Genomic DNA, 15,637 nt, shown 5'->3' with positions numbered 1-15,637 from the left:
TTTCTTTTTTTTTACACGATTTTTCGTTATCTGCAAAGACTAAACAGAGTATTGCGACTCTGTGTTTGTTTGTAAATAGAGAATGAACCAAAGAGAACTAATTCTAAAACAGTAAATACTTGGATAACAATCAATCAAATGGAGAGAGAAGCAGGCACGACGGATTACAACGGGGGCAAAGGCCTGCGTTAACTACCTTTCACTATCTGCAAAGAGAGAGTACTCCTAATAGAAATGAGGGGGGGGGGGCACCATTCAAAGCAGATCAGTGTGCATAAACACGGAAATGTTTTCACTTACCACGTACTTGACATTCGACAGCTTATGATATTTGCTATTAAAAAACCATTGAAATTCACTGAAAAAACCATAGGTTATAGACCATATATAGTTAGGAATTAGCATTTACAAAACCTTGAAAATTCACTGAAAAAACCATAGGTTATAGACCATATATAGTTAGGAATTAGCATTTAAAAAACCTTATTTTACTCACACAAAACCATTGAAATTCCATATATAGTTAGTTGCACTAACTATATATCGCGCACCCGCAATCCACTGCTGATGATGTCACATATTACATCATTCATGACATGGTCAGTGACATCACTGATGACATCACTGATGACATCTCAAATGACATCACTGATGACATCACTGATGACATCTCATTTGACATCAATGACCACATCACTGATGATATCATTCATGTGACAATACAATGCATCTCCTCACATTTTAATATAACCTCTGTTTCACCCAGTGTTAAAAACAGAGTATAATTTTTGAAACCATTGACACACCAATACTAGTTACTACATACGTACTCACTGATTCCTACGTCTACACACACATTCACTCATTCACCCATACAATCATTCATACATACAATCACTCATCTTTACAACACTATCATATGCACTCATACACCTATACAGACACTCACACTCTGCCACTCATCCATGGAGTTACTCACACACCTAGTCAGTCCTGTAAAGAATCAATCACACTTCCATTTTCTACTCTATACAGTTAAACATAGAGCACCTTACGTTTTCAACCATATACTAACACATACTTACTCTCTTATACAATCATTGATACAAGTACACATTGATCTGTACAGAGTCACACACCTCCCAGCCAGCCACACACACACTCAGTCTCCCATGCAAATACTTGGGCAATCAATCAATAACCCATATAGTTACTCATATAGCTACTGATCAACACATGCAGCAGTTTACAGAACAACAGACATAATGATGCACAAATTAAGACAGTTTAGTCACTAACCCATGCACTCAGTGAGACACATTTAATCACTCACTCATACATTCAGTCATGCACCTACTAAATCCTTCGTCCAGACACTTGTACATCCACTCATTCTTCAATATGTAAGACATATTTTAACTTTACAGAAACATACAGTCACTGGATGTTGTCATCAGTGATGTCATCAGTGATGTCATTTGAGATGTCATCAGTGATGTCATCAGTGATGTCACTGACCATGTCATGAATGATGTAATATGTGACATCATCAGCAGTGGATTGCGGGTGCGCGATATATAGTTAGTGCAACTAACTATATATGGAATTTCAATGGTTTTGTGTGAGTAAAATAAGGTTTTTTAAATGCTAATTCCTAACTATATATGGTCTATAACCTATGGTTTTTTCAGTGAATTATATATATATATTGGGAAATAATGTATATATGTATATAACTTTCTCATTATTCTTCTAATTTCATTTCATCTTCTTACCTGTACTACAATGAAATCATTAGTAATGTAACCGTCTGATAATCAAAAGTGTGTGTTTGCCCATTCAGGGCTCAATTTCTGTTCAAAGTTCATGCATTTTGAATGAAAAATGTAGAATTGAGTGCATCTTTACCCACAAGAATGAAATGTTAAGATGGCCGCCACGATACTGAATTAAGTTGAGTGCATCATTTATGTTTATGAATTGAGAGGAAATGACGCAATCAGACGAACCATGTTTCTTTTGTAACTTTATTTATAAGTTGAACAAATTGACTATATGGTAACAGCTCGAAGAAGGCGCTACGCCGAAACGCGTCCTAACTTTGTTGTGGGGTAAATAAAGCCGCATTTGTTTCAACCTAAAAGTGCGGTCTGGTCTTTTACGAATAAGTGAAGGATTTTGAGCGATTATATTTATATAGGGAGGGCACTGGCTCTTACATTTTTCTGCAAATAAATGGATTGTTGAAAACACCTTTTGTCTGCTGTGGCTTTGGTTCGCGTTTAAACACTGCTGTGTGTTGAAGAGGTCCACGCCTGCTGTTTCCGCCACGTTTGGCGGTCAGGATTCAGTTTTGCATATATATATATATATATATATATATATATATATATATATATGATAGAAAATCCGCATCTGTTTTTATCAGTTTTAAAGGTAATTAAACAGATTTAAAGCACAGTCTAGTAAAGTAGACAAACCAAAACATTTTTAACATATTGACTGTATGTATAACCTCTTTCTACCGCCAATGCAGACTCTAACCATGGTGTGATAAGTGCATTTGATATGAGTTGCCACTGACCTGTGAGTATCTTAATAGGAGCTTGCTAACATGCCTGGGTACATATGTACTGAGGAGCAATACAGGACTTTGTGGATTAGGGTTACACTGGCTGGATCCTAACCATTTACACCCACAGTAATTATGTTACCATTGAGGGGCGCTAGAGGGCACACGGCAAGATGGCCGCCCCCTAGTGTAGCTCTGCCCGGCTGAACCACTATCCGTCAAGAATCTTTCTTCAAAACGCTACATCTGCACCCTTACTGTGCACGGTCTGCATTTTGTTACTCCCCTGCTTCTCTTGGGGGTATTGCTGAGTGCCTTGGACCGCCACAGCATTTGGAATCCTTCCTGCTGTGGTCCGGGCTAGTGCACGCAAAATGGCGACTGCCGTGTGGCCTTGAGGCGGAGCTCAACCACCGAGGCTCCCGTCGTCTGCGCAGTGTGGTGGCAAGAAAAGCTGCGGGCTGATCCTGGGCAGAGAGCGATTGACTGGTGCAAGGCCACCTGAGCCGTTGTGACCCTCCTGCAGCAGTGACTTACGCGAGTACACCGGGTGCCTGCTGTGCGGGTTCGGAGCCCTGGATTAAGTGTGGAGTGGTGCGGGGGCCCAACTGAGACTCCCTAAGCCCCGGGCTGCATTGAAGGGTGCCTGCAAACGATTGCAACGCTCCTGGTGCTGGCTGTGGTAAGTGGGGCGTGGTCTGTATGGGCCCACTGCTACGGCGGTGGGTGTGGGCCTTTGGCGGTTGTCGGGACCTGCGAGCTGGGGCGGGCACCAGGGGAGCGTGCAGTTAGCAGGGGCTGCTGGTGCCGGTCACCACACAGGGGATTGGCCATCACGTTTCTAGCTGCTGCCGGCTGAGGGACCCGAAGGGTGCAGGGCCTGCCACCGCGCGGGATTGCCTGTGATTCTCCCCTGCCTATTGCTCAGTCTGATGTATGGATACCACTTGCTGCATGGACTGGCCAACCCTGCATTACAGCTACTGCTAGCCTCTAATACTTGCTTGTGTGGAGAGCACTACGTATGGCCTACTGTGGCTGATGGGCCTTGTGCTTTGGGCGCTGCGCCAACCCAATTCAAAGCACTTTGTTGACTAATATGCCTGGTGCCCCAATCTGGTGAACAGCGGGACTGTGTTCCCATTGTCTACTCGCTGCACTAAGCGTGCACGGCTGTGCATTGCACGGAGGGCCCTGAGGCGATCCTGCCGCCTCGGCCTTGTTCTCCTGTGGGCCTTTGAGTCTCCCTGGCCTGTGCTGTGATTTCCCCTTCTAGCGGCACCTGTGTGAGTGGTGCCTCTGGGCTCGTGGGTCCGGGGGTCCACTGCCTGGATCTCCTCTTACAACTGCTTCATATTTGGTAAAGGACTGTGCTGTGCGCACCTTACCATGCTCCCTTTTCCTCTCTCACCAGCGTGATAGGTTTGGCCCACAAGGGTGGTGGATATGGGGAGAACTGACAAATCACAATCTTGCCTCACGTTTGAGGCACGTAAAACTACGAAAACGTGACAGAAAGCAGCTTCGGACTCGGAGGCTGATGCCCAAAGTGATGCCCCTCCCACACTTGAAACCACGCTGTTGGCAATGCAGCGCAGCCTTTTATTCATTGAGGGCACAAAGGCGGCAGTGAACCACGGCTTGAACCACATGTCTGCGCAGTTGGAAAAACAAAACACCTGCATGGGGGAGATTGAACAACGGGTATCTGCGACAGAGGATGGCCTGAGTGAGGTCGTTGGGAAGACACTCAATATGGAAAAGGTCCTGGCTCTCATTCAGGCCAAGAATGAGGACTTAAAAGTGCGGTCCCGGTGCAATAACATTAGAATCACGGGGCTGCCGGAGACCTTCGTGGAAAACTTAATCAAAGACATTTTTGGCACAGAGCACCTGTCTAACAAGTTTATTATCGAGCGTGCCCACCGCTCTCTCACAGCGAGACCTGTCACGTGCGCCCCACCCCGCCCAAAAATAGCGAGGCTGTTATATTACAGGAAACGCAACACTATTTTGGGGATGGCCAGGGATAAGGATAATATTGTACACCAAGATAACACACTTGCTTTCTTCCATGACTTTACAGTTGCTGTGTGGGCCGCCAGAAGGGAATTTGGTGCTACGAAAAAGTTTTTGCAGACAGAGGGGGGTCCCTTATGCAATGTTGTATCCTGCTCGTTTGCAGATTGGCCCTGATGGAGACTCAAGAATTGTTTCCAATCCCAAGGCGGCCCTGGTGCACGCCAAACAATTGAAGCTGAAACGGCACGAGTCCAGCGCTGCACCGGACTATGAGGAGCAGTAGGGGGGTGGACACCCCTCTGTTGAATTACCACTTCACCCCATTATACATGGTCTTTTTCAGCACTATCTAATGTTAGGTTATCTATATGCTTTCCTATAGGTTGGACCTTTTTTGCTCCCAGTGCGGCCGTGTGTATAAATGTCGGCACAAGTAATAGATCTGCTCAGCCACCTCCTACTTGATGGGCGGCTAGTAGCACTCTGACGCCCCCCAAATGGGAGAACCCCATATGCAAATTCCTATTTACACTACGATGGGTTGGCTTTGGCGAGTTGGGGATGCTGAAGTGGGTGGGGAGTTGGGGGGTTGTGACTGAGGGGGTATACCGGCACTATTCTTCTATAGTGAATCTGCATCTGAGTTATATCATGCAAGTATGGGCATACGGGGTAGGTTCTATTGTATATGTGTTCGGTTACCATGGTACTGAATGAATGAGTGGTAAGGTAAAGTTCTTGACCTGGAATGTTCGGGGACTGAACACCGCCAAGAAAATCTGATCTGTATTGGCGTATTTGGATAGGATGGATGTGCAAGTAGCCTTTCTTCAAGAGACGCACCTCACTAAAGTCTCGGAACAAAACGTGGGTGCACGCTGGGCAGGTGTCAGAATTGCATCCTCTTACTCTACTTACTCATGGGGATGATGATCCTCGTGAAGAAAGGCATCCCATTTACTGTTATTCGGGCTGAAACAGATGGGCTTGGTTGAATGTCGATGGTTCATGGCCAATTGGGTGGTATGAGTGTATTATTGGTCAATGTCTATGGACCGAACATTGATGATCCGTCTTTTTTTGCGGACGTATGGTGCCTCATCTCAGGGTTTCCTCCCGTTGAGATACTCTGGGGAGGTGACTTTAATGTTTGTCTGGATGTGGCCCTGGACCGGTTAAGTAGTGGTGCAGTGCAGCTCAAGCAGGCATCTGAGGCTCTGCTAGGTAGATTGGATGCGGGGAACCTGCATGATGTCTGGCGTATGCAACACCCTGGGGTGAGGGAAAGCACCTTTATATCATCTGTACATGGTACGTGGTCACGCATAGATTTCTGGCTTGTTACTGAGGTTATCTGCACTTGGACGTGAAAATCAGTCATATGGCCAGGACGCTCTCAGATCACTCCCCGGTGGTCCTTGAGCTACATGTGCCGACATGTGAGAGGCCGCCCTTTAATTGGCGTTTACAGCAGCTTTCTCAAACTGACCGGTTTTTAAACATACTATTGGGGAGGCGATTCGTAATTGTTTTAGGGAGAACATAGGACCTGTCGAGCGGGCTGGAGTGCTGTGGGAAGCATTTAAAGTGACCATCAGGGCAATCTGCATAGGTGCACAGGCTGTAGTCTTGCGGGACCTAAGGCGCAGAATACATAAATAAGCTGCTGAAATCTCCACACTCGAGCGTGAGTATGAGAAGAACCCTTCTCCAGCAACGTTATCTGCGATACGAGACCTTGTTACAGAGCATAATGACACAGTTGATCAAGAGTTACTGCACAGATCCAAACGTTGTACAGCTCGCTACTATGGGGAGGGGGGTCGACCGGGCTATTCTCTGGCTCAAAAGTTAGCAGCGCCACGCAGTCAGGAATGCATCACTGAGCTGCTGGATGACGATGGGGTTGGGCATTACACCACTCCCGAGATTAGTGAGATAGTCCTCAGCTTTTATGCCAACCTCTAGGCAACTGGGGCTACAGTGCCGACAGCGGATATACACTTCTATCTTGATGACGTTGCACTTGGGTGGCTTTCTCAGGAGCATAGGGAATACATTACACAACCATTTGATGTTGAGGACGTAAAACTTGCCATAATGTCTCTTCCCACATGTAAGGCTGCGGGACTCAACGGGCTCCCCAGCGAGTTTTATAATGCATATGTGGACGACCTGGCCCCTAGATACCTAGAGGTTTATGCGGAGGCATATGAGGAGGGGCGTCTCCCGCCCACCCTCAAAGAAGCCCTTCTGGTGACATTTCTGAAGCCTGGCAAGACTGCCAAACGATGCGATTCCTACAGGCCTCTTTTGATTATTAATATAGATGCCAAGATATTGGTAAAGATGATTGCCAACAGGCTTCTGCCGCTTGTTCCTCTCCTGGTCCTCCCAAACCTGTCGGGTTTCGTAACTGCTAGATCAACACCACACTTTCTCTACTCTACACTACTTTGACCCAGATTTTCAAATAGTGGCAGTGCTGCTTGACCCATCACAGGCTTTCGATTCCGTTCAATTGGACTACATGTTTATTGTTTTAACTAGGATGGGCCTTCCCCCAGATCTTCCTTTAGTTGATTAAGGTGCTGTACACGGAGCCTGTAGCACGAGTATGCGTCAATGGCTGGGTGCCATCGGCTTTTCCCATTGAAAGAGGCACACAGCAGGGGTGCCCCTTGTCTCCGATGCTTTCCGCATTGGTGCTGGGGCCTCTTGCCTGTAAGCTGCGACAGCGGCATGGGGCGGCTGCATTGCTCTTTCGGCAGAGATTACTTGTGGTCTCACTGTACGCCGATGACATGCTACTGGATGTGCGTGAGCCTGACACTTTCTTACCGAAATTGCTTCAGGAGTATATAAAATTTCAGAGATACTCCGGCTTAGGGATTAATTGGGCGAAGTCGACGGTGGTCCAGCTGATGGCTGGTATGCGGGAGGTCAAGCTGGACTTCCTGCTGACGTGGACTCGGGATCCGGTGAAGTACTTGGGATATGGTTACATAGAGATCCGGATCAGGTCATCTCTGTAAACTATAGCCGAGATATCCCACAGATCACTGAGCAGGCGAAGCGGTGGGCTAGGTTGCCTCTTTCGCTAGCTGATCGTATTGCAGTTATCAAAATGTCTATCTTGCCCAAACTTCTCTATCTCTTTGTAAATATTCCTATTAGGTTGAACATCTCACTGTTTAAGATGATCCATTCGGCTTTACTTTCATTTGTATGGGGTGGTAAGAAGCCCAGATGCAGTTGGGACGTTCTTGTGCAGCCATTTGACTGGGGTGGATTTGAGGCCCCTGACATAAGGTTATACTACCTATGCGTGCAGGCACAGTTACGCACTATTGGCACTTTCCACAGCGGTTTCTGCCCCACACTGCTATATAGTCTGATGCTGTTCTCCCAATGCTACTGGAGGCGGCGACCATTTCGGGGGGAGTGGGTGGCCCCAGGACCGAAATCAACCCTGTACACTGCACTGTATGGGCCTGGAGGGCTCTAGCTAAAAGGTCACAGCTTACCTATCGCTGGCTGCACACCCTGATATTTCCGCAGTGCAGGAGCAGTCCGCGCTGCGGGCGTTGGGGGCAGGCGGAATTACACAGATGGGGGACCTGTATAAACAAGGTCAGTTCCGCTTGTTACAGGATGTACAAGGGGGTCAGAACCATAGCTTCATGTTAGGGTTTACCTATGTAAGAGTACCGCAGGCCAGTTAGTGCTATCTACCCGAACTATCCGACGGAACCTAAAACATTGCAGGCGGTGCTGGCAGGGACAGAGCGAAGAGGTCTGATTACTAAGCTATATAATGCTTTACTGCGGGAGAGGGTGCCAGGAGAACACCCCTCTTATCTTAAATGGAATGCTGCGCTGGGGTCCACACTTTTCTGCGGGCTTAGTTCTTCTTTGTTGTATTCCTGTGTATTCTACCATCTATATCGAATACTCACTTAAGAAAAGAGGAAAAATATATATATGTTACCATGCACCTATGTTCCACATATACTTCAGCACAATGAAAATGAAGTGTCATATTAAACAACAGAATGGAGAAGCGTGGCATTAAGCAAACATTGCTAACTCCACGCTTCTCCATTCTGAAAACTCAGAGATGTGCCGTATCCACAAGAATGTGGCGCACCCCTCCGTTGCCCCTAGCGCTGGCGCTGAGTTCAGCTGCCTAGCGCCAACGCAGGCACCCTTGCATCATAGTGCAAGGGTGTCTGCATGCAGAGGAAATATTGTTTATGTACAGGAAGGTCCCCCTCCTGTACACAAACAATCTTTCATTGTATGAACGATTTGTACAGATATGCAAAGGTGTTTTCAAATTGTCTTCTGGGGAGCTGTGTACAATGAGATGGCAATTTTACACCACCCTAAATGCAAGTAACTCAAAACAAAATAGGCATAGTTTAACATCTAAAGTTTTTTTTTTATGTCTTTCATTCATTGACTTCTCATTTTTTCCATCCTTCAGATCGTCGGACTTACTGCATCAGTAGGGGTTGGTAAATCCAAGAACATCAAGGAAACAAAGGAATACATCTGTAAGCTCTGCGCCATCTTGGATGCGCATGTCATATCTACAGTCAGAGAAAACCAAGAGGACTTGGAGAGGATTGTGTTTAAGCCAGAAAAAAGTAAGTGTAATAGACTTTTGTAGGTTTCTGAACATTTGTGGCTACCACATTTCGATTCTCTAATACAAGCAAATTTGGGACTTCATTCAAAATTACTAGTTTTGCTTTGTCTTAAGGTGGGGATTGATTTCTTGAACCGTTTGTGTGTTAAAATAAATTAAGAAAAAATATGGAGCAAATGTCCCTCGTTCTTACAAAACTAGGGCTCTGATTTATCATTCAAGTAGTGCAATGCAGCAAGCCACCTTGCTGGGCTGCACTGTATGAAAGGCAAAGTGCTGGAATGCGCCACATTTACATTGCATTCCTGTCCTTTCCTAGCGCTAGCACACTTTTGGCTGCCTAGCGTCAGCGCAAGCACCTTTGCATCTTATTGCAATGATGCCTTTGTTGTAGGAAGGATTATGTTCGAGGCATATGAGCTGCATATTGTACACTTAGCAATAGATCCCCACCTGGTGTTGGGCTCGGATGATTGCAGGTTGTTGTCTTCTTGGAAGAAGTCTTTGTAGTCACGAGCTAGGTGACTCCTCCCTTGGACAATACTGCGCATGGTCATCGACTCCATCCTCAGATTGTTTTTTCCTGCCACTGGGTTCGGATGAAAGTTTTCCGCTCCGGCTAGAAAAGACACTTTTCGACATTTTCGAAGCGAAAACTATAAATAACCAACTTTCGACATCGAAAAAACCTTTCGACATCACAGCTACATCCCGGTGCGTCTAGCGGGCCGTTGGGCCTATCGGCGCCGTACGGCCTACGCCTCATGGACAGAACTCCATTCAAGAGATACCTGGTATGTCGAGCAAAATTCCCTCATAGCGACCATCATGAGGTTTGCAACCTCTGTCTCTCGCCAGAACACGACAAGTCGACCTGCACAGCCTGTGCCTCCTTCCGATCGAAAAAGACCATTCGGGATCGGAGGGCCCGTCGACACGAGATGATGAGATCAGCGCCAGCACCGGCGGCCATCTTTGTGGAGGAGATCGTCGAAGAAGACGTCTCCGAGGACGAGAACCCACTCGAAGATATCTCCGAGGACGAGGCTCCACTTGTCGCTGAGGAAGACTCGCCTGATCTCCAGATCATATCGGGAGCAGAGGACTTGGATGATTCGATTCCATCTCGACAACCCATGAGTACCTCTGCCCCTGCACAACAGACACTGCCCAAACCAAAGGCAACGGTCAGCCCAGTCGAGACCGAAATTTACCCTCCGACGCCCCGCCTTGGGCTCGGCTCTGAGGAAAAAGACTACGCCTTCCGGTGCCTCGGCACCGAAAAAACCACATGTGCCAATTCCACCTCCTCCATTGGCACCGAAACATCCTTCGACACCGAAGGACTCTTCTGCACCGAAGCCAACACGCCCTTCGGTGCCCAAAGACTCTTCAGCACCCAAACCTAAACAGACATCGGTGCCGAACCCATAAACAGTAACGGACCCGAAAGCTTCGACTCCGAAACCATCCGGTTCCAAAAACAAAGACGGGAAGATAGACTCCGGCGCTGCAGGCCCAACAAAACCTGTCTCCACGTCGAAATCTTCAATAGCGGTACCATAGACCACAAAGCCTGATACAGACAAGCCTAAACCACCTTCGGCACCGAAGAAATTGCCACAGGACTCAATCACTCCTCATAAGGCAAAAGACACTAAACAACCACTATCGGCACCTAAATAATCGTCGCCAAAGAGGATTATACAAGAGGAAGATCTATTTAGACCAGATCCAAAACAGAAAAAGGTCTATATCAATCCAAAAACTGGACATGTGGAAGCAATTCCTCACAAAAAGAGACCAGCAGACACACCACTTCCAACTGTGGTTCCTGCCAAAAAGGATTGTGCAACTTCTCCAATGCACCCTTCCTCTCCTTCACCTTCTTCCTCTCCTATCACTCCATATATTGAGCCTATAACTTCTCCTGCTCAATCTCCTGCATCATCACACCACACTGACGAAGAGTATGACCTAGGTGGGGGGGATGATGTACCAGACACACATACATACCCTTTAGATGAGGATGAGTATGTTAACCCAGAATATCCCAAAGAGGATGATGCATATAATTTCCAACCAAATAATGCACCAGACATCCCTGACCCTCAATACTACCCAACAAAACCTTCCCCTCCAGAAGATAGTATTGGGTTCAATCATCTATCAAACAGAGCTGCACTTTACCACGGAGTTCCAATGCACTCTGATGCCATTGAGGAGGATTTCTTATTAGACACTTTTGAGCAGTCACAAAGATCTACTCAAATACTACCTATGATCAAAGGGGTCTTTAAACATGCTCCAGAGATTTTTAAAGATCCAGTAAGGTGTAGGGTACTAAATCCCAGAATAGAGAAAAAGTATAGACCAGCACCAGCTGATCCAGTCTACATTAAGGGACATCAGCCATTGGACTCTTTAGTGGTGTCAAATGCACGTAAAAGAGCCAATTCCCAGACTTCTGTTGACACCCCCCGCCTGACAAGGAATCAAAAATCATTGATGCATCAGGGAAACGGATTGCTGCACAGGCAACAAACATATGGCGCATAGCAAACACACAAGCCTTACTCTCACGCTACAATAGGGCTCACTACAACCAACTAGAAAAATTAATGGAACACCTACCAACAGAGGCAACAACAATAAGGGAAGAGGTAGAGGTAATAACAACCGCTCCTCTTCCACTCCCAAACCGTGACTTCCCTCTGCCTCCCCTACAGCATTCCACTCCTGTGGGGGGCAGATTATCACAGTTCCTACCTGTCTGGAATTCAATCACAAAAGACAGGTGGGTAAGACAAATTATCCAACATGGTTTCTGCCTAGAACTCACAGCAACCCCCCCAAACATACCACCCAGGCAGCGTCCAATGTCCACAGAACACATAACTCTGCTTCAACAGGAAGTTATAGCACTTCTACAAAAAGATGCTATTCAAAAGGTCCCTTTACAGGAACAAGGAACAGGAGTCTACTCCCTGTATTTCCTAATACCCAAAAAGGACGGGACACACATACAGGACTAAATCCTTCAGAAAGACAAAACAACTATTTGTATCTTTCTCTTCCCCACACAAAGGCAATCCCATCTCTAAAGGAGGAATTGCCAGATGGATTGTAAAGTGTATTCAAATATGCTATCAAAAAGCTAAACGTACACTAACAGTTCCTCCTAGAGCTCACTCCACTCGCAAACTAGGAGCCTCTATGGCTTTCTTAGGAAACATACCCCTAGAGGACATATGCAAGGCAGCAACTTGGTCTACCATTCACACCTTCACTAAACCCTATTGGTGTGGACGTGCAAGCCAAGCAGCAAGCTGCAGTAGGCCAAGCTGTCCTTAAAACACTATTTCAGTATGCTGCAATGGATACAAGCGACCACCGCTAGGGGAGACACTGCTGCACAATCGTTGCTAAGTGTACAATCTGCAGCTCATATGCCTCGAACGGAATATTCTACTTACCAGTATGCATCTGTTCTTGGCATGTAGAGCTGCAGAGTTGTACACGCCCTCCCGCCTCCCCGGAACTTGTATCCGTTCCTGTACTCATCTTACTTAGATGCACATGCAAGAACATCCTTTCTCTTTACTTTTACTAACTCCATCATTTCCGATCATGGCGAAAAACAATCTGAGGATGGAGTCGATGACCATGCGCAGTATTGTCCAAGGGAGGAGTCACCTATCTCGTGACTACAAAGACTTCTTCCAAGAAGACAACAACCTGCAATCATCAGAGCCCAACACCAGGTGGCGATCTATTGCTAAGTGTACAACTCTGCAGCTCTACATGCCAAGAACAGATGCATACTGGTAAGTAGCATATTCCTTTTGTGCAGGAAGGGACACTTTCCTGCCAAAAAACAATTCTGCTTGTGCCTGTGCTGCTGAATGCAGCACCCACAGCGAGGAAAAAACAAGGAGAAATAAAGCTATTTCTCCTTGTTATGCCTCACCTGGGAAGGCGTAGCATTTTGATGCATTCCCAGATCTGCAACTAATGTCAAATCTGGGAATGCACAAAAATCCATGGGAACACTCATGCTCCACCAATGGAACGCCTCCCTGCCACAGAATAACGCAATGCAGTGATTTTGGCTGCTTGGCGTTACTCTGGATTTATCAAGCCATGCAGGGCTACAGAAGGTGGCCTCATTGCATAGTGCAAGGGTGACACAATCCTTGATAAATATGGGCCCAGGTCTTTAAAATAGCTGCATATCTTGTGTGCCATTTTTGACAAATCTACCCATTGAAGACAGATAGAAATATAACATGGAAAAGCTTACAAGTAAGCCACTAGTATTTATAGGCACCACGCCCTCAGTTTTGCTTGACGTAGAGAAACCAATGTATTAGCAAAGGAGTTTATGCTGCCAACACAATACTATCCACTTTTCTGTCCAGTATAAAATCTTACCCCCCCATTCAAATTATCTCACTCCCAATCCTTTTCCTGGACCCCTCCACTCTCACATCCCATCCTGATTGTCATTGCTTATAAAACCCAAAGAAAAATCAGGATGTCATTTTTTTCCACATTTAAAAAATGCGACTGTAAGAACCCAGTCCTGTCATACTTATGAACTTTGTGTGCTTTTTTCCTGTCTCTCACCATTCCCTTCAAACCACTCAATGAAGCGCTGTAACCCATCCCTTCTTGATACCCGAATGCAGATTAATTCCCACTTTTTTTGGCAAGTGTATTTCTTTTCACATTTATGGAGTACTTTGCGTTGATCCTTTGACCTATTCCAGACACTACAGAAGAGATACATACTTCTTTATTATTATTATTTTTTTTATTTATAATAGGTTTTATACAGCACTAGCTAGACCCGAAGCTATCAGAGCACTTTAGATATAATGCAGGGTCGTTCTGTAGAAGTACATATAAGTATACAGATCAAACAGAGGTGCATCCAGATAAACATATCTAGGCAATCATTAAGCTGTCAAGGTAGGTAGAGGATATTGTAACAAAACAAGATTAAGGCGTGCGTACCAAGCAGGAAGGTGTGAATCAAATCAAATGCCCGCCTAAGGGTCTAAATGGGTTGTGTGACTCATTGTGAGCGTGGTTTAGTTTGTTTGAGTATTAAAGTATTTGTTGATCAGAAGGTATTTAAGGTCCTGTTTGAGGCATGTCAAAGATGGGTTACATTGGAGATCTCTAGGGAGTGCGTTCCAGATCCTAGGAGCATTTTCAGAGAATGAGTGAGTCTGAGAGGATTTCTTTTTCAGTTTGGGAGGGATATGAAGAAGTGAAATGGAGCTTCCCAGAGTTCTGGGTGTTCCTGCATTGGAAAGTTTTGAACCTAGGTAGTTGGGGTTCCAGGCGTGAAGGGCTTTGTGGGTGCTGCAGGCCTTCTAGTAAATACATCTTCCTTTGATGGGAAGCCATTTGAGGTTCTTGAGGGCCGGTGAAATGTGCTCAAATGTTAGTAGCCGTGCAGCCATGTTGAGAACTGTTGTAAGGGGGGCAAGGTGGGTTTTTGGACTTCCTGGGATGATGGCGTTTCCATAATCCAGTTTTGAGAGGACAAGAGACTGCACTACCATCCTCAAATCATCAGGTAGAATAAAAGTTTTGATTTTCTTGATATTTTTAAGAGTGAACAGTGCTCCTTTGGCTGAGTTGTTGATGTGGTCTTTCATTGACAGAGTTTTGTCCAGAGTGATGCCCAAGGACTTTACGGAGTTGGATAGTGTAAGAGAACAGTTAAGGGCAACCAAGTAAGTGAGCCAACCTTGGATTGGGACAGGGTTGTTATTCGGGGTTAAAAGTAGTAATTAAGGTTTTGTTGAGGTTCAACTTCATGTGGTTGGTGTTAAGCCAAGATTGTACCTTGATTGGTGTATCATTCAGATGAATTATGTCACTCGGTGACTTAATATTGAGTAAAGTTGGATGTCATCGGCATAAAGGTGGTATTTTACCGCTGCTTGATTTAAGATTAATTAAGGGGTTCCATGAAGAGATTGAAAAGAGAAAGGGAGAGAATTGAGCCTTGGGGTACACCATGGGGATTTAGTGTTGGTTTAGATAAACATTTGTTGATTTTATTTGTTGCAAGCAATGTTGTAGGTACGAGGTTAACCAGCTGAGGACCGTGCCATTGATACCACTGTGGTTCTTGAGTGTCTAAATCAGAGATGGGTGATTAACAGGATCAAAAGCAGCAGATAGTTCAATTAGGATTAGGAGGCATATGTCTCCTTAATCCTAGTATCTGGGAATGTCGTCCACGATATTGAGCATGGCAGTTTCTGTGCATTAGCCTTTTACGAATCCTGATTGGAAGGTGTCAAGGAGACGGAATTGCTCTATCTGATGATTGAGTTGTAGGAGGACACATTTCTCCATTGTTTTGG

At 45.7% G+C, this 15,637-nt stretch overlaps 1 protein-coding gene across 3 annotated transcripts in view; it reads left to right on the top strand.

Annotated features, from left to right (window-relative positions):
• RIGI (RNA sensor RIG-I) overlaps positions 1 to 15,637 on the top strand; it is a 568,474-nt gene that overhangs the window by 276,511 nt on the left and 276,326 nt on the right. For all 3 annotated transcript variants that reach the window (XR_013607126.1, XR_013607125.1, XM_078675991.1), the window contains exon 10: positions 9,084 to 9,246. Coding sequence is in view for 1 of the 3 variants with exons in the window: in XM_078675991.1 (XP_078532117.1) it covers positions 9,084 to 9,246 (163 nt within the window). In the remaining 2 variants the exon portion in view is untranslated. The remainder of the gene's footprint in view (positions 1 to 9,083; positions 9,247 to 15,637) is intronic.

Source organism: Lissotriton helveticus, chromosome 2_1 (genome assembly GCF_964261635.1).
Source record: "Lissotriton helveticus chromosome 2_1, aLisHel1.1, whole genome shotgun sequence".
Lineage (NCBI taxonomy): Eukaryota > Metazoa > Chordata > Amphibia > Caudata > Salamandridae > Lissotriton > Lissotriton helveticus.
The sequence above is the reverse complement of the archived record's forward strand: the minus strand, read 5'-3'. Positions and strand labels throughout refer to the sequence as shown.